Source organism: Thermobia domestica, chromosome 5 (genome assembly GCF_964235325.1).
Source record: "Thermobia domestica chromosome 5, izTheDome1.hap1.1, whole genome shotgun sequence".
In the NCBI taxonomy this organism is placed as follows: domain Eukaryota; kingdom Metazoa; phylum Arthropoda; class Insecta; order Zygentoma; family Lepismatidae; genus Thermobia; species Thermobia domestica.
The window spans coordinates 15,976,870-16,000,744 of record NC_137458.1 but is presented as its reverse complement, the minus strand read 5'-3'; the positions used below and the strand labels follow the sequence as shown (position 1 = coordinate 16,000,744).

At 36.9% G+C, this 23,875-nt stretch overlaps 2 protein-coding genes across 3 annotated transcripts in view; both read right to left on the bottom strand.

The window, feature by feature from the left end:
* The window catches only part of LOC145684592 (basal body-orientation factor 1-like), a 120,546-nt gene that overhangs the window by 70,822 nt on the left and 25,849 nt on the right, over positions 1–23,875 (bottom strand). The gene's annotated exons all lie outside the window — the stretch shown is intronic.
* Positions 9,937–11,716, bottom strand: LOC145685739 (TNF receptor-associated factor 4-like). The gene has a single exon (XM_081758234.1). The coding sequence runs from the start codon at positions 11,668–11,670 to the stop codon at positions 10,360–10,362; it is 1,311 nt and encodes a 436-aa protein (XP_081614360.1). The 5' UTR covers positions 11,671–11,716; the 3' UTR covers positions 9,937–10,359.

The window sequence follows — 23,875 nt, the reverse complement described above, 5'->3', positions numbered from 1 at the left end:
ACTTAAGTTAAAATTTCCCTCAGAAATGATTTTTAAAGAACCCATTTGTACCGCCCGTCTTTTCTTAGTATTCGCTCCACTCCCTGGACGAATGGACAAGAAAGCCTACTTGCTTGCATGGGGGCCCGAAGAATGTTTTTAGGGTGGTCATCTCCCTCGTTACTATACTACGTTTGGTATTTTTATGTGTATTAAGAAAATCTTAAGAAATTATACATATACATTATACTTGTCGTAAGCCAGGTGGGGCCTGGCCCTTTCGTCCCCTTTTGGGTGCCCATGCTTGCTTCAACTTTCATAATGTGCATTTCATTTACGGTGATCTTTCTCAACCCTTAACTGTTGAGAAAGGAATGAAGAGTCTGTTATATTTGTATTTTGTGCATATGGTGGGATTGTGGAAAGAATACCAGTCTTTAGCTCTACGGTCATAGTGCTTAATACAACATCTATTGGAAAGCTAAATTTACATTGATTTTATCTCATATTCGTAAAATATCCCTTTTCCCTCTTTAAAAGATCTATCCTGTGCCATGGAAATTTTCCTCAAACTAGCATCTCTTGTGAGTGTGGCATTGGCATCAATTTCTAGAGGATATCAGGCTTAGCGCCTATTTTGAATTCTCCCTGTATGTTGTTATTGTTCTTCAAACAAGAAATTGTAATTATTAAATAATAAAGAAGATACTTCCCTATGTTGTCACCTCATCCCAATACAAATTCATGCTTACCATTCTCTTCCTAGTTTCCGTAACTTCATCAAAACAAGCTCAGCCACGCCGTTTCAGCAATTAACAAACTTCCCTATTGACCAATATAATTGTGATGAGCTAGTCATCCACGTGCAGAGCACCAGGAAGAAGCGAAAGCAAAGAAGTAGAACAAAACCAGGGGACACGGGACCCTCGAGGTGAGAAGTGTGACAGAAGCCGCCAGAAACACACTTTGGACCCCTATTCAGAGGAGTCGTCGTAGGAGCAATTGAAAGACGGTCGGCACGCCTGGGCCCTCACCAACCATTGCATGACAGAGGTGTCATTCTGAAGAGGCTAGGACATCTGGGAGCTGTTGCCTTGAGGTCGAGAGGTTCTTCACTCTCGAACGTGAGGTCCGGGATCGATACCAGACGGAAACACTCAACGAATTGGAGGATAAGGCTTCACCCGATATTTGAAGAGGCTCATCATATCGAAATGGCTGAGGTACAGTAAAACCCTTTCCTTTCCTAACCTTTGTGTCTCTGTGATTTCTTCTATTAGAAAACATGCATTTCATTTCATTCATCCCCAATTAATTACTTCAGCGCTGTACTGCTCAGATCCCCACGTACCTTCTCTCTTGCCATGCAAAGTGCTATCCCCACATTATCTCAGTAAAGAACTGATAATTGAGCAAATAACTGTGGTTGTAACTCCACAGTACAGTACAGCAAGAAATTGATGTGCGAGTCCATTTCATTTGTAAAGGGGTGTTTTACAGCCAACCAAGCGAAGATTCGACTTTATTGTCCTTTTGATATATTTTATCTGTATCTCAGTCTGTACAATATTTATTCGAAGCTATATGAGGAAAATTTTTCATCATAATATTTTTAAAATGAATATTTACATTTAAAACAAAATTCATTTTTCTAATTTGGTGCCCCGTTCACCTGGCGCCTCCTGCGAACGCGTAGTTCGCAGGATTCAAAATCCGGCCCTGCAGTAACAATGGAATTCTGTATTACCGCCCGACTATCGTTGTTGTGAAAACATTCATCATAATATGACGTAGGAAAATGAGTTACATTAAGGTCTAAGATCTAATATCAAAGTTGAAACATCGCAAGTAAAACAAAAACATATAATAGCAAAAAGTTTTGAAAATAATTTCAGTTTAAACTAGCTGCGACTACATTTAATTCAAAATTGAACTTCTGGAGCGCAACATATGAGCGTAACTAAAAGAAAAAATCAATAAGAACAGTCGGGATTTGAACCTAAAGAAAACAAGTAGGAGTCCCTTATACTAACCATTCATCTACTATATTTTGTTTACTAAAAATATTTTCCATGCAGCAAAATGCCATTTCACACTGAAACATTAACAACATAAGAACCAAGTTTTCAAGAAAATTTGCCAAAGCTTATGTATTAAAAGTATCCCGATATTCGCCCAGTGGTACTGCAAAATCACAAGTCAGGATGCCTCGTATCGAAATTTGAACCTGGAGAGTTCCAATTACAAAGGTCAACGCTAACCAGTAACCTATGTTCGCTCAGTAAATGTCATGAAATTACTTTTCTGTAATTATTTTTGGAAAATGTTTATTATTTTCATGAAGCAAAGAGTGCATCTTCTACTTGGGTTGAGAACTCTATACTATACTTCTAAGAGTCAACTAATAGTTGATGTTTATTATTTCCGTCGATTTTCTACGTTTGCTAAGTTATTTCATTTTTTTTAAAGTTTTCCCTTCCGGTTATGACAATGATTAGAAATGAAGAGTCCTCTTCTTATACAATTCTTGATCATTGTAACATTTTTTAGTCTAAATTCTGAATTATTGAAAATATTTAAATTAGTTAGAATGAAGAGGATAATACTAAGAAACATGATTAGAAGAAAAAAGAAACATTGTTGTTTAACGAATTGATGGAATCAAGCTTTTTCAAAACATAAAAAATACTGTATGGTATGGGATGATCATGGAAAAAGTAAAAATAGCCATCGAGGACACACTAACCAACCACTGTACGCAGGTAAGTCAAGGTTCGTTAACTTGAAAATGAAATGAAATGAAATCTTTGAGTTTTACGTCCCGCGGTTATGCCGGTTAGGCTAAAGGAGACGGTGATGATGAATAATGAATGAAATGGTGGAATGAAGAAAGTGGGAGGAAACGGGAGAACTCCGAGAAAACCCATGCACACGGTGTTTATCCACTACAAAGTTCACTTGGCGGGAACTGGGATCGAACCCGTGACCCCAAGCACCAGAGGTGAACGTTCTATCACTGATTCGTTAACTTGGTTATATGAAGAAATCACTAACAGAAAATAGCTGATAGCTTTACGCCTAACCATCTCAGCGACCTCGAAACTATGAAGTCTATATGAACATCGGTTGTCGTTTTCGATCATTTTACATGTTAGTCTCTTCCAAGGTCGCAATGTGTCTTGCCCTTTATCCTAATGCATGAAAAGCAAATAATATTTTCGCCAGCCAGGGGCAGGGAAGGAAGAAAGCACACAACTCGCTGTATAGCTTTAGGGCAAATACCTAAAGGCACAAGCAATAAACCACTTGACCAAGAGCAATGTTGCGAAACCTAAGGCAGGGTAAGCCCACGCTCAGCCTGTTCGACACAAAATCACTGACCCTTCGAACAAGATAACATTATTGCGCTCTCAGAGTCAGGTTTTAAATGCATTTGTGTTGAAGTACGTTTTCTTTGATTTTTAAACATTTGATGAATTTCTTACACACTGTTGTGTATGATATTTTCTATGTGGAATATTATTGAATATTTTCTACTGTACACATTGTGTAAATAGAACTCATCTGTATTTCTTAAATTGACTTTGAAAACTTTAGCAATGCCCTCATGCGCTGTGTACGGCTTTAAAATGAACACACGAAATAGAAAAGTTGGTGAAGCGAATGTCAAGTTCCGTTCATTTCCAAAGCAGGGAGATTTACAGCAATTGTAAAGCAATAGGGGTGTAATTTTGTCATCTGTGGTTGTAGGTGGATGTAGGTCCACGCTGCTTATGCCCTTAGCAGAACTGAGCTGATTTTGAGTTTAACATTCCGTTCAGCAGCGAGGCTATATGATATGTAGACCTACTGGTTAACGTGGAATCCGAATCACATGAGCTTCCACCGGGAATCGAACCTGGGTCTCCCACGCCAAACGCGCGTACGCTAAGCTTGTGCCCTTAGTTTTATGAATTTTACCAAATGAATGAATATCTACATATTTTAACACAGTATATGAGTTCTTTGCTATACTGCTTTTGTAGTAATATTTTTGTCATTAGTTTGCTTATTATGTATCTTTCTATATAAAATAACAAGTTCTGGCTGGCTGATTGATCAACGCTAGGCCAAACCGCTTAAGCTAGAAACTTGAAGTTTAGAAAGGGCATATGATTTGTAATGTAAGGTCCCACTAAAAGAAGAATATTTGGAAATTTGAAGGGAAAAGGGAGAAAGAGGAGTGGCAATTATCGTAAAATGCCCATACCTTGGAATCTTTGAGTGTTAACGACATGAAATTTGGTATATGGACTTCTCATTTAAAATAATTAGATATGTATGTAAGCGTTTTTATGATATTTGCCCTAGAAAGGAAGAAAATAGGGTAAAGTTACAATTGTTATAATTGGATGGTCATAACTCGAAAATCGTTAAGGTTATTGACATGAAAATTGGTTGAGTTGATTTTGAGTTTAACGTCCCATTCAGTAGCGAAGCTATATGAAACGTTAACCTACTGATTAACGTGGAATTCGAAATACATGAGCTCCCGCCGGGAATGAAAATTGGTGTTTAGGTTTTGCAAGTAAAACAATTAAAGACATGTTTCTGCGTTTTTTCATTTTTCCTTAGAAAAAAAAGGTTTAAATTGTAATTGGTAAAATAGAATGGCCATATTCCAAAATCCCTTAAGAGTAGAAACATCTTGATTAAAGATGTATTTCAGCGTGTTATATATATATATATATATATATATATATATATATATATATATATATATATATATATATATATATATATATATATATATATATATATATTACGGTTAGAAGAAAAACAGCAGGAAGTCAAAGTTGGGAGTTGAAATTGTTACAATAAGATAGCCATATCTCGAAACCACTTAAAATCAGATGTCTTAGGGATATGAGAAATGAGAGGTCGGAGAAAGAGCAAATGCAAGCGTCTGGGGGCGGACTCCCCGAAAGCAAGTTATGCAATTTGCATCAGTTAGACTTTACACGGCGGTTTCTGGGTGTTGGTTTTTGAAGCTCCAAGTTAATCACATAACTTCAATTTACATGTCTTTATTTTCTAAAATTCAGCAGTTGTTTATAAGTGGGTATTTTGGACTCAAATTTTACATTTAAATTCATATGTTTTTTCGTTATTTATATCTGGTATCAACTTTGTTTTCTTTATCAGAAAGATAGAAGAAATTTTCGATTATTTTTACATGTTCCTGTGTCTCCCATGATAGAACTAGAGGTGATACGGGTTTCGATTCCCGTCAGGAGTCGTGTGGTTCGGGTTCCAAGTTAAGTCGTAGATGCACGTCTTCAGGGGCATCATTTAGGGAGGGCAGGAGGGGGCAATTGCCCCCCCCAAGAGTTTGAGGTTTACATATACTTTAATCGATTGCCTACTAATGTATTAGTACAAAATGTGAAAGTCTTACGTCAGTGGTGCTCTTGCCCCCCTCAAGCGAAGTCTGAAATGACGCCCCTGCACGTCTTGTATAGAGTAGTAGCTGAAAGACACACTGAATTCTATATCACCTCACCTCGTGACATATTCTACGTTTGCATAATTTCTAAACCACTTTTCTTTCTTTCAATCTCCTCCTTCCTCTTAGGACACGCATAGGTTCAAACAGAAACATTCTTCACGGTTGGAGGACGCAAGGCTACTGTACCATACGCGTACAACCCTTATGGGACTAGGTAGTGAGTTGCGCAGTTTGAGTAGCACGCACGAATAAACCACGCTTACATTTATTATATATAATTAATAAAATCTCATATTAGGACTTACTCTGCACGTCAAACTTTTAACATATGTGACTTTTTAGATTCTGTTCTTCTTCTGCTTTATTATTATTATTATTATTATTATTATTATTATTATTATTATTATTATTATTATTATTATTACTATTATTATTGTTGTTGTTATTATTATTATAGCTATATGAAGCAATTATCTCGGCAAACTTGGTTAATACACACCATTCAGCAACCGGTAGTTGTAGAAATCTGACTTTTCCAACAGTAGTTGTTAGCTCAATCGGTAGAGCGCTGAGCCATGGATTCAAGGGTTGCAAGTTCGAATCTAGTCTAAGTCAAAAGATTTTTTTCCTGATATAATTCTTGAAATGGAAATGTTTCTCTCTTCGCCTTTATCTCGTAATTCAGAATAGAGATGTTTGGATGTGAAAGAAAAAGTATACTAGAATATAAGAAAAGAGAGGTAATTTACATGATTCCTTTCGCAATTTTTAACTATATTTTCACCTATCTAGGACGTTTCTAAAAAGTTCCGACTTCTAGAGCCCCTTTTCGCTCTCTTATGTGTCGTTTAATTAATTTCTACAGTTACTTAGTGAATCACATATACATATATTACACATGTCGTATCTCTTTCTCTTCTCTCTACATCATGTCTGGAGATGAATGTTTTGACAATAGGTTACAAACAGGATTTTTAAAAAATAATACGATCTGCGATATCAGTGATACATATTGTGGTGTTTAAATTAACATATAAAACAATAAATAGAAAAACTGAGAATACGAATCTTTTCGTGCACTGATGCTTCAATAATAGTGAACTGATGCTTCAAATCTGTGTCTTTACTCCCTTCACCTATGTTAATTCCCTAGTCAAAATAAAAACTCTTCAAAATTAATCACAAATTCTTATACAACCATCCCTTCCTTGGAGTACTGCGCGGTCACATACCCGTCACTGCGATGTAAAGGCACTTATGGCGACGAGGATACAAGGAACACTCGTACTCAGCCGTGAATTGTTTCCCGCCTGTAGGAAGCGTCAGTCATTGACAGTCAGCCAACCAACGAGTGAAGACAGGTAGTGAACGATCGACAAATTTCAGCTTTGTAAAATGACAGAAGAACTTGGGCAGCGATATTACATTAAATTTCGCCAAAAGCTTGGCGATACCCAAGTGGAAACCATTTGCCAAAAGCTTGGCGATACCCAAGTGGAAACCATTTGCCAAAAGCTTGGCGATACCCAAGTGGAAACCATTTGCCAAAAGCTTGGCGATACCCAAGTGGACACCATTTGCCAAAAGCTTGGCGATACCCAAGTGGAAACCATTTGCCAAAAGCTTGGCGATACCCAAGTGGAAACCATTTGCCAAAAGCTTGGCGATACCCAAGTGGAAACCATTTGCCAAAAGCTTGGCGATACCCAAGTGGACACCATTTGCCAAAAGCTTGGCGATACCCAAGTGGAAACCATTCGCAAGATTCAACAGGCTTTCGGGGACGATGCTATGAGCATCTCACGCATAAAGAAGGGGTACAACCGCTTCAAAGATGGCCGCACATCAGTGAACAGTGAACCACGTTCAGGTTGGCCCTCAACAAGCTGGAATTACAATGTCACTGAGGAAGTACGGACTTTGGTCTTGCAGGACCGTCGTATTACAGTTCGATAAATTTCGAACAATATAGGGTAAGCATCGCATCGGTACAATCAATTTTAAAAGAGAGTTTGGACATGAGGAGAAATGAAATGAAATCTTTGAGTTTTACGTCCCACAGTTATGCCGGTTAGGCTAAAGGAGACGGTGATGATGAAAAATGGATGAAATGGTGGAATGAAGAAAGTGGGAGGAAACGGGAGAACCGCGAGGAAACCCACGCACACGCTGTTTGTCCACTACAAAGTTCACTTGGCGGGGGCTGGGATCGAAACCGGGACCCCAAGCACCAGAGGTGAACGCTCTACCACTGAGCCACCGCGGCCCTGGGCATGAAGAGAGTATCCGCGAAATTTGTACCGAAGTTGCTAACAATGGAGCAGAAGCAATAGCGTCTGGACATCGCACAGGGCACTGATTTAAGCTTTCATCGCCGAACACAACATTCCTCTCTGTCGTTAGGTTCCCTATTCACCTGACATGGCCCCGGGTGACTTTTGGTTATTTCCCAAGCTGAAAATGCCGCTGAAAGGGACCCTATTTGAATCAAATGCAGAATGCGACGACACGGTTGCACACCATTCAAAAGACTACGTTCCAAGAAGTATTTCCAACAATGGCGGTAGCGCTGGGAGAAGTGTGTGCATTACCAAGGAGACTAATTTGAAGGGGATTAATGTTCCGGATTTTTAAATCAATAAATGTATTTTTGCCAACAAAAGGTTCGATAGTTTTTGAACACACCTTGTATTTCCGATCTAAAACAACGTTTGTGGTCCGATCCCAACCCACGGACACAAGTTACTGCTTTTGACACCTACATGAGCATACTTTGTCATGCAGAAGAACGGTTGCATCTAGATCTTCATTTGTTTTTTTTCCTACTGTATAGAATGGCGGGAACGTACGGCTCTGCAGGTAAGTTACATTATATGTGAAACTTTTAAAAATAAAATATGTATGTAGTAAGTTCCGGAAAATATTTTGTTACTAATTAGAAATATAAATATCCAAGATCAACACACATTTTTAAAAACTAATTCCATAATTAGCAAGTGAGATATTAAACTTTAAAATGGACTTGCAACCTCAATTCGAAATACATGTGTAAAACCTGGCCCTCAAGTTGAGAGCAACGCTTCACCTGGTTGATGTTCTGAGAACATATATTTGAAACAATACAGTTTAAATTGGAATTAAATCGTCACAATAGTTTCAAATTGGTAAACTGAATGCATGCTAGCGTCACACAAGCAAATAGAGCATATAGCGACACCTACTAGCATGGTATACAGACTGAGAAGTTTCCCTTTTATAATTAGGATATTAGCTGAAATGCCCGTTTATCGCGCGGGTAAAATAGGTTTATGAAAAATATTTGAGAGATATATTTGTATTATTTTTACATATTGATAAAATATATTGTAGAAACTGTACCCCTTAGAAGTGCAATTTCCTAAAAGGTTTCGAAACATATCACTTCATTTTCAATGAGGAGCTTACGTACCAAATTTCTTGAAAAAAAAAATGAAATGAAAATTTTGAGTTTTACGTCCCACGATTATCACGGCAAGGCTAAAGGAGACGGTGATGATGACAAATGAATGAAATGAAGATAGTGGGAGAACCCTGAGGAAACTGACGCACACGATGTTTGTCCACCACAAAGTTCAATTGGCGGGAGCAGGGTTTGAACTCGGAACCTTATGTGCCAGAGGTGAACGCTCTATCACTGAGCCACCGAGGCCCCCACCAAAGTTTATCTTCCTAACATGGAGACATCGAAAATTCCCTATTTTGGCATATACCATAATCTCTCTCCTTTTTAGATACGCATTTGATCAAAGCACAAGGGCTATTTTTTAATAAGGTCTGATTTTCAATAGAAACAAACTAGTAAAAATAATACCATACATTTTTGGTTACTTCCTCTGTACACTTAAGCTATTTTTCGACATAGTTACCATGTTTGAACATTTATCATAGCGTTTGACAAGCCTTTGTATGCCCACGCCTGTGACCGAAATAACTCTTAATCGGTTTTTTTCACTCCTGTTAGTGGCTATGTTCGTTGTTTCTGTCGAAATGCGTACGCGCGCTGTCTTCCAGTATGCCTTGAGCATGGAGTGACACCAGTTGCAGCCGTACCGTCAGTGAGAGTAGTTGAAATGTACGCCCTCATTCTGCTGCTCAAACTCAAAGAGTTAATAAGATCTTTTAAATGGGAGCTGATGGACCACTCGCCGTATAGCCCTGATCTTTCGCCGAGCGATTATCATTTGTCACCTTACTTGAAGCAGTTTCTCTCCGGTCAGCGGTTTGGCACCGATGAAGAAGTGCAAACAAAGACAGATGGTCCGTCACACAAAATTAACTGTGAACATAAAGAAACTGTAAACTATAATTTGTTTTGGAAGATGGTAAGTTGAGCGCAAATGGTTAACAAAATGTAGCCTCTAGTTGTATCTTGATATCACCTAAAGCTGACATATTATAGTAATATTCGAATTTATATAAAGAAAGGAATAGACCCTACTTCAATTTTATTTATTTTTGATTTAAAAAAATCAATTCAGAAAACAAGCTGTATTAATTAAAGAAATTTAGTCTACGTTTTTTTGAAACGAGACGAGATTTTTCACGGACCGTCTTGTCTTCTAGGAATGAAACGATACAGGTATTCGTCTCATCTAGTATCAAATTTTATCATTCATGGATCGTCTCGTTTTCGACCTCCTCTTCTGAGGATCTCTAAATGTTGATCACTACCATCAGAACACTCTTTGTAGTTGAATACACAAATAACATGAGTAGTACAAAATATAAAATTTTAATTGAACTCAACTGAAAACCAAGTGCGAAAAATTTAATATACGTTTTTCGTAAAAAAATTACTGTAGTATGAATATTGTTGGGAAAAACTTGTACCAATATTCAATCTCCTCTGCAAGCTAATTGACCCTGATTTCCAATGCTAAAACATCATCAACAAGAAAATCATTATTCTTCAAGTTATTAATTGAAATGAATTTACTGAACCCATAACCAGAATCTTCCTTTCCTTTAGTAGGTTTTCCAAAAGAGGCAGAATGATAGGCATAGAATTTTACGGTCTTATTACAATCCTTTCCTGGGCAAATTGCTGTGAAACTTATTTGCTTCTCACAAGGCCATTCAAGTTCGTCATCATAATCCCCTGATAGAATTTGAATATAAACGGATACAAATCCCTCAGATTTCTTGTTCAATCCGTTTGGATACAACTTTGTCCGTAATTTATAACCTCGGTAGGAACTATAGAAGCTTGGACTCCAAATAAATTCACCATTTGGCACTGTTAGCAGCTTCTCCGAAAATTCCACGATTTTCCATAAATATCTTCCAGCGGCATTTTGGTTGACCACCTTCTCCAGTTCCTTCTTGTCTTCTTGTAGTTCAAGTACTTGAGTCAACAATTGGTCTTTGTCTTTCTCCAATTCATTTACTTTGTTCATTAATAGCTCCAACTTCTCTGTAAGTTTGTTGTTAAGCATTTTCTGATTTTCCATTTCATTTTTCATAAGTTCCATATGAAAATTATTGTAGTTATGGATGTGTCTTCTTAACCCTAAAGGGAAATCTTCGTATTTACATTGTAAACTTTTGAATACACAACTGCTACGTAGGTTAGGACATTCCTCATCTAGGTGTGTTCCTAGATTGCTTCTTGTAACGGTAAGTCCACAAGATTTTGGACACACAACCGGAGCTTTCATACAATTGGCGACATGCTCATGTAGTGATTGAGCCTCTGTTTCTGTCTCACAGTGCTGACAGGTCACAGGCCTTCTGGGACATTCTTCAGTCACGTGAGTGAAGAAATTTTGTCTTTGAATCTTTTCCCCACAATTTAAATGACATCTAATACTAACCATATCACATGTTTCAAAGTGGTCAGGGTACGCATCCGCCACTACTTCGCTGTCACAAAATTCACATTTCATGACACGCTTGTTGCAATCATTTTTCCAATGAATAGCCATGAACTTTTTAGCAATTCTAATATTACACTTGTGACATTCTTCTACTACATAATCACATACGAGTTCATGATCTTCGTTCAATAATTCTCGACAATAAAAGCAAACTTTGTTGGTTTCATCGTGTTCCAATGCTTCTAACAAACTTTTATTTTCATTATCCACTTCACCTGAACTGTCACTTTGTCCGTGAGACAGCGTGTAACTCCAGTCACTACTGTATGTAGAACCTTCTAAATCCATCTTGAAGTTTGTAGAGTTTAAATATATAAACGGTCTAAACACTACATTCAATTGTTTCCTTTACGTTAAAGATTTTTTCAAAAAGAGAAAAGAAAAGGTATAGTGCATTAATTTGAAAACAAACTCCACCAATTTATATAATACAGTGAGTACAAATGAAAGTTATAACGTACAATATACATACTATCTGGAGTGAAAAAGTTGGGCTTTGTCTGAAAGCTTTTACGTTCAAGGAAAGATAACTTAGGACTCACAATACCAGGAATTTTTCGCATTCCGTGTAATTGTGGCAAAGCTTACGTTGGACAAACTGAATGTACTGTTCAAGTGCACTGCAAGGAACATGCAAATAAAACGCCTTCAAGCAAACAAATCGGGACTGGCAGAATACAATATAAAGAAAGGGTTTGCCATCTCGTTTTTTGAAATCAGTATACTTTCCAGACGCTCAGGATATTCGAATAGAAAAACAAAAGGAGCCATAACAATTTTGAAAGAAGACAGCAATCTGAACAGAGATGTAGGGTATCAACTTACAAATACCTAGATTTACCTAGTCAGAAAACATAAGCCAGCGATTAGTCACAGACTCACAATGCTTCCTTTTATTCTTATGTATACCTAATGTAACATAATTTTGGAATTTTATAATTGTAAAATTTAAACTGTTCAAAAACGAGAAAAACAATCTATCACTAATTTCTGTTGCGTTAGAACAAGGATGTTATAAATAGAGGATCTGCCCATATGTATCTTCATCCTATTAAATCGGTGAAGCCAAAAAGCAACCGAGCATCGGTACGTCTGATTGGTTACTCTTGTTTCTAGCATCGTCTGATTGGCTACTTTCGTTTCCGCCACGATTGTTGACTCAAAACATTGCGATCCTATTGGGCGGAGTGGGCAGAGTACGGGTGGCGAAACTGTGACGTATGGCTTCAAGATTTTGTTGTAAGGGCAGATCCTCTATTTTATAAGATCCTTGCGTTAGAACGAGCTTACAACAACCAGATTCTGCTCCACAGACTATTGGAGTGAATGTTAAGTCTCTTTTTTTCTATCCCAGAAGTTAAAGACCTTGGTGGTTGCAATGCTCGTGCAACACTAACAAGGTTTCCACTGAATGACGAGCCTTTGTACTAGATGATATTTCTGTAATAAATAATGCTAGAAATTAGCAAATGGAACTTACTTATAGTTTTTGAAAGGGAAGGCTGGGAGCCACGTGCAGTGACGACGCCAACTTTAATTTCTTTGGGGGAGTAAGAGGAAGGGCAGGGATATTTTTGGAAGGCTTGATATTTTTTGTATACAGAAAAATTAGTTTATTTTTTAACTTACATTACAATACAACACCCTCACATTTCAGCTTGTGACGCTACATTATGTATATGAGTAAGCGCATTTCTTCATTACGGTTATTATTAATTCTTTCCATGATATATTTGTGGATATGCCACTGTTCAGTATTGTAATAATTATTCAATTTGGGAAGTTCATAATTATTATGATGCTTATAAGGTTTAGAATTTTTCCTTACATATCTGTAGGCTACAATTATATAAAAGTGACTCGTTCATCAACATAAAAAAAAAAAAAAACTACTTCGATGGCTAGAAACATAAAAGTTGGGTAAGGAAACCCCTTACCATTAAAACAAGTGATAAGAAAGGATTCTTTAAATACGTATCATAAAGAAGGTTAAATGGGGTTCAAATATTTTTTTCCAAGAATAAAATACCTCACGTTAGAAAGATAAATCTTGACATCTGAGCTTCCCATTAAATTAACTGAAGTTGTGTTTCAGCATTTTCCGAAAATTTCGCTCTTACATAGGGAATAGGGGCAATTTCTTCTACTTTACACCAGTGGCGGATCTAGAAAATAAAAACTGAGGTGCGACCAGGTCTTAGACTATGATAAGTGTACCATGAGTTTACTATAAACTTTCAAAATACAGAAATAATAGCTTGAATTATTTTTGTCACTCAGAAACTAGGGCGGCCTAGCCCCCCCCCCCCCCGAGCCCGGGCTAGATCCGCCATTGCCTTACACATTTCGATCCTTTATTGTAAAACTACCAAAAGTGAGGATTCGCTCGAGTTATAGAAGTAGAATTGGGCATTTAAATATTAACCCCTTACGTTCCAGGTATCATATTCCTGGTGTGTGGTGTAATACCAGGTTTTCTTTAATGTCAAAAGACTGTCTAGACAGTTATATAGGGCATAGTTGTTGTGCACGCGCGAGGAAAGGATTCACATTACTGATTAAAAAAAAGAAATATTTGCATTATGGAGCACTTGGACTAAAAAGAGAAATTTTGATATACTGATTGGATTTTATGTTGCTTTAGATTGGCAACACTGACCGAAGATCAAAGACAAAGTTTTTTTCTTTCTTTTTTCGGATCTTGAAGTTGCCAATTGTTTATCGTCAAAACAAACACATATGTACCGTAATTGAATGCTCCATTAGGCCTGCGATCTACTGAGACAGATTTTTTTCTTCTCTGTCAGTAAGGTGCTGCACTTAAGGAGAAATAGTAGAACAAACTCATGCCTTTCATTCACTAAAAAATTTCATCATCTCCAGGATTAACACGATCCTTAATAAAGGATATGTTTTCATGACATCCACATGGATGTCACTCAAACCCAAGGAGTTAATTAAAAATACAGAAACATGCTTTGACGATTTAGTTTCTAGTAGGGAAAGAGCACAGTTTTCTATTCAAATTTTTAAGTCTTTATACAGAAAAACTTCATGCCAGTATTTGTTTAAGTTGGAATAAAAATTTTGATATATAGATTTCTGACTAAAATTAATCAAAAGCGTGTTTCAGTCTTTTGAAAACTTCGGCTCCTAAAGGGAACAGTTTCCAGTATTAAAAATTTCTATTGTTTGTTCAGAAAATACTTAATGCAGGGATGCAAATAAGCAACAAACTTTTACTAGCCCAAGAAAAATGCTACTAGCTCACATTCCATGAAATGAAATGAAATCTTTGAGTTTTACGTCCCACGTTTATACCGGTTAGGCTAAAGGAGACGGTGATGATGAGAAATGAATGAAATGGTGGAATGATCAAAGTGGGAGGAAACGGGAGAATCCCGAGAAAACCCATGAGCACGGTGTTTGTCCACCACAAAGTCCACACGGCGCGAGCTGGGATCGAACACTGGACCCCAAGCACCGGAAGTCAACGCTCTACCACTGAGCCACCGCGCCCTCCATAGCCCACATTCCATTATCCGAATTGTGACTTTTATAGTTTTTACTGTTTTAAAAGCTCGTCCGCACCGATGAACCACTCGCCCCGGGCATAGTCGTTCTTTCAGGAAAAATGTTCCGGGTGGGGCAAACTTAGTATTCCGGGTGGGGGCACTGCTCGTACTATTCTATTTATTATTGTATTATTATTTTGCGTCTCCTCCGAGGGGGCACTCTCAGAGCTCCGGGAGGCCAGTGCCCCCCAAAAACATGTCTGGAAGAAACACTGCCCGGACGAGTGGGCGAACGGTTATTTGCATCCCTGGCTTAATGTGAGTCGCAAACTTATGTTGGAGGTGTGAAATTCGATACAGAAACAAATAATCAAATGAAATGGAAAGGAATTAAATATTTCTGTTTAAGATCTCATGATTATGCACTTTAGGTTAAGGGAGACGATAATAAAAGCAAGTAAATGATGACGTAAGAAATGGTGGAATGAGAAAGTGGGAGTAGCCCGAAAAAAACACGAGCAGAATTTGTCCACCACAAACTTACTTGATCGGGCATCGATCTAGGGACTCCGCGCACCAGAGATAAGCGCTTTACAACTGAGCCCCCATGCCCCCGCTAATAACCAAAAGTTAGTAAACATGTGTTGCAACATTTTCAAGAATTCCAAAAGAGAAAAAAGAGGGACAATTTTTCCAGTATTCAAATTTCCAGTTTTATATTCATTAAGCCTTTTTTCTTTCCACGTTCAGAGTGGGTGTTTCTATTTGTTCTATTATAAGCATTCGTCATTTAGTTTAGTAAACATATTTAAATAAACAACTAACATTCGAACTCCATTTGGAAGAGAGGCAGGAAATTCTTTTAGGACGGCTGGACCCTCATCCCTCCTTGTAAGTACACTCCTTCTTAATTCATTAAGTAAAATTTTACGCAAACACATAAGCGAATAGCGATAATTTGTATGGAAAATGTAAATATAGTGTAAACGTTGAACGGGAGATTTTATAGTAACGGTGAAAATTCATGATCACAAGAACATTTCCGTGCAGATTTATTGTACGGATCCATACATAAACTCGTTGCATGAGTAAATTGATCTTAAACAATCATTTTTGAAGTTTGCACTTGCATTCTTCAGTACACATTCATTTTAGGGAGGCTTCAATGTAGAGATGCTCACGAGGCGAGTCGAGTCGAAATTTAAGCCTGTCTCGAGAAAATGACGTCTCGCCTCGTGTCTCGACTCGAAAATATCTTTCTGTCTCGACTCGACTCGAATTCGAGACGAGATATCTCGAAATTCGAGTTGAGACAAAATATACGAGTTAAAATATACGCACACATAACCCACTTATTATGACTACCTACCTAATTGTCAGTATGTTCACTTTTGGCACGGATAACAACGGCTACGTGTCTTGGCATGGACGCAATGATCCTTGGTAGGTCGCTGGAAAGAGTTGACCCCACCTGTGCACACACAGTTCACCTAATTCCCATAAATTCCGGGAACGGGGGCCGATGAGCCCTGACGTCACGTTCAATCACATCCCAGATGTGTTCGATTGGATTCAGATCCGGCGTTGAGGGGCCAGCACATCACTTGGAACTCGCCCCTGTTCCTCGAAGCTCGAACCACTCCATCACACTCCTGGCCTTGTGATATGGTGCATTATCTTGTCGAAAAATGCCCCTACCGTTGGAAACATGGTCGCCATGAAGGGTGTACAGAGTCTACAAGCAGTGTGCGATACGCCTCGGCCGTCATGGTGCCTTGCTCGAGCTCCACTAGACACATGCATGCTCATGTGAATGTTCTCCAGATAATAATTAAACCGCTTGTTTCCGTCCCGCAGTACAGATGTCAAGAAGCTTTTCCCTTGGAACACGACGGATTTGCACCCCCCTCTCATCGTCATGATGAAGAATGTATCGGGAATCATCAAATAATGCAACGCTCTGCCACTCGGCAAGGTCCAGTGGCGATGGTCACGTGTTCATTTCAGTCGTAGTTCCCGATGTCGTGATGTTAACATTCGCACTTAAATAGGTCGTCGGCTGCGGGGGCCCATCGTTAGAAGTGTTTGGTGCAATATGTGTTTAGACTAGTGTTGTGAAGTCCTAGAAAAAAACGGAAATTTTGGGTAAAAACCAGTTTTTTACGGTTTTTCCCGAGATTGGAAAAAACTGAAATATTGGCGAAAATAGAATTTTTCGAATATTTTATTATATTATGCTTTCAAAGTGAAAACTATTTTACATTTACAAGTTCAGAGTTAAGATAATTAAGTACATATGTTTCTTGTATTAGAATAGAGAAATTTTGTGCACAACTCACCCAAACACTTTAAAATTAGCACTGTGATAGAATGAAGTTATGGCTACAAAAGAAACTAAAATATAATCCTAGTTAGCTTAATTAGTATAGAAGCATTGAAATTAACTTGAGCAATGTTATAAAGTTTTCCCTTGATGGCAGGGAAGTGTTAAAATAACGGAAACAGAATCATTTTAGTTAATATGTTAAATCAAACATAGTATATTTTATAGAGATATCTTCCTTGTGCTATGTAAAATTTCCGGCAATTTTGAATCCATTAGAAAAAAATAATTTGTTCGGAAATGTTAGCAAAAACCGGAAATTATATTTAAAAACTATTTCTTGGCCTGATGCAAATAATCTTATTTGCTGTAACATGTCTGCAGCATATATATATATACAATGCATTTTGCTAATGGAAAAAAATACTTAAAGCAAAAGGTTTTAATTCTACTTTTTAGTTTTCTGATTCCTGGTAAAATCTCTCTTTATTCTTTGAATATATTTTTCGAATAACTCAAAAAGAGAGATTATCTTATTTACACATACACACATATACCGCACAAGTGAGCAGCGAGAAATATATTAAAGGGTTGAGTATGTGAAACTTCCGTTCGTTATTATTACAGACTAGCAGAATACCAGTTTTTCGCACGGGAGAACATGTTTCATTGTGGACACAGAGAGCACCAAAACTGTTACCAATGAACTTATGGAGCCCCAAAACTATGAATTCGTCATTCATATCGGTAATTTTCAATTATCTTTGCATGTCATCATTCCCCCTTAGAGTACTAATGGGGCTGAATTTGGATTTAAACGGCCGGAATTGTCACTGTTCATCTCAGCGACCCCAAAAACTATCAATTTGACACTAATATCGGTCATTTTCAATAATTTTATATATCTTCTCCCTCCGCCAAGTTGTGGGGCTGAATTTGGATTTAAACGACATCGGAAGTGTCACTGTTCATTTCTGTTCATTTCATCGACCCCGAAAATTATGAATTCGACACTAATATCTTTCATTTTTCCCTCTCCCCTTTCCTCAAGTTGCACCTTCAAAGTGAAATGATAAAAACCATCCCGAACCTTATCTATGTTGAAAATTTTATTGAGGTCGGTCTGATGAATTATTCAAGAGTTACGTATTAAGTTACGACATAGTCACTTTCATTTTGATATGTAATAGATAATCTGTCACACTAGAAAACATGTATTTGTTTACATACAGAATTTTGTACATAAAGTTTATACCTGGTATAAGTGTCTATATTAGAATATTAAATAATAGTAATTATATATTTTAGTGCATGAGGATTAGTGAAATTTGCCTACTGCTCTTTCTCTTAAGAAGTAATTTGGTTAAAATTTTTAAAAAATCTCACGAGATCAAAGAGCATATTAAGAACTCAGTTTCATTCAAGAGACCTATTTGTTGCAACAAAAACACTTCATGATGGTAGGTTTATATGTAACTGCAAAAGTTCTGTAATTAATGCACATCCACGAACAAACGACATAACAGAAATGAGTGCAGACTATTAATTTTCAACTAGATGAACCTGCGCTCTCTACACAGGACATCATTCACATATGAGCATGAATCTCCTTGTCATTCCTCATATCTGCACATGTCCCTTTACAGATACAAGTGAAGGACGTCTTCATAAAAATCGGCAAGGGGTATCATAGTGGGGAATTTTTTTTCGATTATATTTTTTCAATATCTCGCACCATTTGAGCCCACTCCTGGTTGGAATTTCTAATTCATATATGACCAGTGTTTTCTTTCTTTTTACATGCAGTATATAATAAGTAAATAAATTACACATACAATTAATTATGTCAGTGATATACGGTGTTCATTGGGCAAAATACTCCAAACAATGAAGATTTATCTCAGACTGGAGAAATGGTTATCCTTCGTTTTTCATTATCATTTGGCCATGAAACAAACGCCTGAGACATACAACCCCTATATACAACTATGTGATGTTGGAATATATAACTCGTAGGGCATGATGTTTTACTTTTTAAAAAATTTCAATACTTCCAGTATACCCCTAAAAATGTAATAAAGAACTAATGACCATGTTTTTCTTTTAAAAAAATATTGAATTAGAACTGGACAATTTACACAAAAATGTGGAATCGATCAGTGAAAACGGCAGTTTGGAGACAAACATATAAACTTTTCTCTGGGGACAAACATATAAACCTAGCATTTTAATATATAGATAATAATTGGAATAGTTTTATTTTCGAGTGCGTTTTTAAATATTCGCAATATTGATATTTCTGAACTTACATTTTTCACGCGTTTGAAAAAAAAAAAAAGATTCCATTACTAGTAAAATTACCCTAATACAAACATTTTTATTTTTGTTCAACTTTTCTAATTTTTTCGGAAAGAAATAAAAAAACCGTTTTTTTTTTACCAACAGGTTCAAAATTTCCGGAAATTTTACAACACTAGTTCAGACATACTTGTACTTTGCCCAACACTACAGTCTGATGTTAGTTCCGACACAGTTCGCAGCGTGTCCTGTTTCACCAGTCTGCCCAGCCTACGACATCCGACATCTGTATTGAGATGGGGGGCGCCCAATCCCTCGACGTTTGGACTTCGTTTCCCATAGTTTTGCCACTTGTAGAAGACACTCACCACAGCACTCCTCGAACATGCGACAAGTTCTACAGTTTCCGAAATTCTCGTGTCGAGTGTTTCTGAGTGAATGCTTTCTTCAAAATAATATTAACAATTATATAAAGATTTTCGAGACATTCGAGTGGAGTCGAGATTTTTACGAGCAGTCTCGACTCGAAAATTCGAGTCGAGAAATATGTTTATCTCGACTCGTTTCGAATTTTACAAAGTGTGTCTCGACTCTAATCTCGACTCGAATTCGACTCAAGTCGAGTCGAGATTCAAGACATGCCTGGACTCGTGCGCATCCCTACTTCAATGTGCGTACACGATAAAAAGTATTGTGCAAAAGAAATTAACCAACTTGTGCTAGGTGACCAACAAAAAGTACGAATGCTATCTAACCAAGTTAGTACAGGAGCGCACTACGGGGCCCGAGTGGAGGGGAGCGGGTGCGTCCGTAGGGAGCAGGTGCGTCAAGCAAAGGTAGGTATAGCGAGAATAGCCCAAAACCCTATATATGACATAAAATTACTTACATTACGCGTTGAATTATATATTTGTACATTACTAATGACATAACTGGTAATATCCCGATATTTTCACTGCTATCATATTTGTGTTCAAAAGTAGCCCTAACATAACATATTGCTAAAGTAAATTTCACAACCACGTGGATCCCTTTACTCTCGGACATTTCTATAGTTGCGCCTCATGAGTTAGTAAATTGACTTCAGATACTTCACTTCATTTACAATGGCTACTAGCTAACTTATGGGGGAATTTGTGAACAACAGGTTCAACACTTATTAATATATTTTTACGTAGATAAGCATATCATAGGTAAGGAAATAACATATTTAGATTATTTAAAACATGTCTATTAAAATATTATTACAAATTTGTTCTGTAAATCTTACAAATCTGTGAAACCGTACAGTAAATCTGAACCAGTATTTTGTGATATAACAATGTTCATCCGTTTAACTCGTTTCCGAACGGAACTTACAACTTTCACTTATATTCACTTCAATATATGAATTGGTGGAATTTGTTTTCAAATTAATACACTATCCCGTTCTTGCTTTTTTCTGTTTTTAAACCATGAACGTTCTAGAGGAAATAACTGAATGTCGTGTTCAGACGTTTAAACATTTAAACTCTTCAAACTTCAAGAGAATAAATTATCAAAATGGAAACGTCTTGGGATAGTGGTAGTGACAGTAATGACTATGGTGAAATGCAGTTTCAAGACCAAAGTGAACAAAACTATAAAACTCAAATTGACAACTCAAATGAAGTGGATATTGAAAATAAAAATTTGATGCAAGCAGAGAATTCATTGGTACATGACAAAGGTGATAAAGTTTGCTTTTATTGTCGAGAGTTATTGAACGAAGATCATGAACTCGTATGTGATTATGTAGTAAAAGAATGTGACAAGTGTAATATTAGAATAGCTAAAAAGTTCATGCCTATTCATTGGGAAAATGATTGCAACAAGCGTGTCATGAAATGTGAATTTTGTGACAGCGAAGTAGTGGCGGATGCGTACCCTGACCACTTTGAAACATGTGATATGGTTAGTATCAGATGTCATTTAAATTGTGGGGAAAAGATTCAAAGACAACATTTCTTCACTCACGTGACTGCAGAATGTCCCAGAAGGCTTGTGACATGTGAGCACTGTGAGACAGAAACAGAGGCTCAATCATTACATGAACATGTCGCCAATTGTATGAAAGCTCCGGTTGTGTGTCCAAAATCTTGTGGACTTACCGTTACAAGGAAGAACCTAGGAACACACCTAGATGAGGAGTGTCCTAACCTACGTAGCAGTTGTGTATTCAAAAGTTTACAATGTAAATACGAAGATTTCCCTTTAGGATTAAGAAGACACATCCATAACTACAATAATTTTCATATGGAACTTATGAAAAATGAGATGGAAAATCAGAAAACGCTTAACAACAAACTTACAGAGAAGTTGGAACTATTAATGAACAAAGTAAATGAATTGGAGAAAGACAAAGACAAATTGTTGAATGAAGTACGTGAACTACAAGAATACAGGAAGGAACTGGTGAAGGTGGTTAACCAAAATACCGCTGGAAGATATTTATGGAAAGTCACGGAATTTTCGGAGAAGCTGCTAACAGTGCCAAGTGGTGAATTTATTTGCAGTCCAAGCTTCTATAGTTCCTACCGAGGGTATAAAGTACGGGGAAATTTGTATCCAAACGGAATAGATATGAAATGTGAGGGATTTATATCTCTTTTTATTGAAATTTTATCAGGAGATTATGATGATGAACTTGAATGGCCTTGTGAGAAACGAATAACTTTCACTGCAATCTGCGAAGGAAATGCTTGTAATAAAAGCGTAAACTTCTATGGTTATCATTCTGACTGTTTTGCAAAACCTACTAAAGGAAAGGAAGATTCTGCTTACGGGTTCCATAAATTCGTTTCAATTAATTACTTGAAGAATAATAATTTTCTTGTTGATGATGTTTTAGCGTTGGAAATCAGAATCGATTAACTTGTACAGAATATTCGATATTGGTACAAAGATTTTCCTAATAATCTTCATAATAAAATATAATATTATTGATTTTAATGTAAAATGTACATTAAATTATTCACACTTGATTTTCTGTTCAAAGTCGTACAGATAAAATGTTATATTTTGTATTACTCGTCTTATTTCTGTATTCAAGTACAAATGGTGTACTGATGCCAATGATCAACATCAGGAGCTCTAAAACGAGACGAGCCACGAATGGTAAAATTGGATACTAGAGGAGACAAATACATGTATCGTCTCATTCCTAGAAGACACGGCGCCCCGTGGAAAACAAGACTAAATATCTGTAATTAATACAACTTGCTTTGTGAATTGATTTTCTGTTGATTAATAATAATTAAAATTGAAGTATGTAGGTGATATCAAGATATAATTAAAGGCAACATTTTGTTAACTTCTTGCATTCAGCTTTCTATCTTCCAAAACAAATTAGACTTTGCACTTTACTTATGTTCCTAGTTAACGTTGTGAACCACGATACAACTAGCTATTTGTTGGAAGTGCATATGGTTCAACGCCTTGGAAGCTTGTTACAGTACGCTAACAGGGTACATAGATTTGAAATTTTTGAAATGCGAAAAGGCTAATGAGAAATATTTTGTGCAGAAATTTAAAAAAAAAAAAAACGCTAAATTAAATTTAATTTGATAAATAAAATTGCGAGAATTTCGTATTTAGTTTTGACTCAGAAATTCTCTCCAACGTTTGTTTTAGAAGAGGTAAAAAAATATAATAATTTAGGGTGGTCATCTTCTACTGTAGCCCCTCCCTGGTTACGGGCCTGATATGAAACAAACATTATTTGCATAAATGATATTGAACTTATTTCTATTGATAAAAACAAAAGTCACGCTATTTGTGATCGCATCAAGGGAAAACGACTGAACCATTTGAAATTAATTTTCAATCTGGATAGTCCCTATCTCGAATGTACTTATTTATCATATCATTTTGATTAAATTGCATATCCTGAGATGGGAGAAGGGTTCACAAACCCCTAATATTAGGAAAGACACAAGTCTGTATCTGAACACTTATATTGATTCTGTGTTATGTTGCTCTGTAACAGAAACTTGTATAATAAATGGTTGTGGGAGAGAACCGAATCCCGTGTGTAAATGACTCTACTTTCTACCTTACCAGGGCACTTTTACTATATTAATTTTTGTGTAATCAAATGTTGATTGGTAATCAAACTAAAATTCTAGACTGTACTGCGTTATTAGCGTTTAACGAAAAAGAAAATGTCCTAAGATCAAACATATATCAATCGATCAACCAGTCTTATTGAAATGTTTCAATTTTAAGTCACATGGTTATGCCATGTAGGCTAAAAGAGACGGTAATAATGAGGAGTATAAAATTGCGGAATGAAGAAAGTGGAAGGAAACGGAAGACCATAGAGAACCAACGCACACGT

Coding starts and splice junctions, on each gene's coding strand:
- LOC145685739 (XM_081758234.1), bottom strand. CDS start 11,670: ATGGATTTAGAAGGTTCTACATACAGTAGTGACTGGAGTTACACGCTG.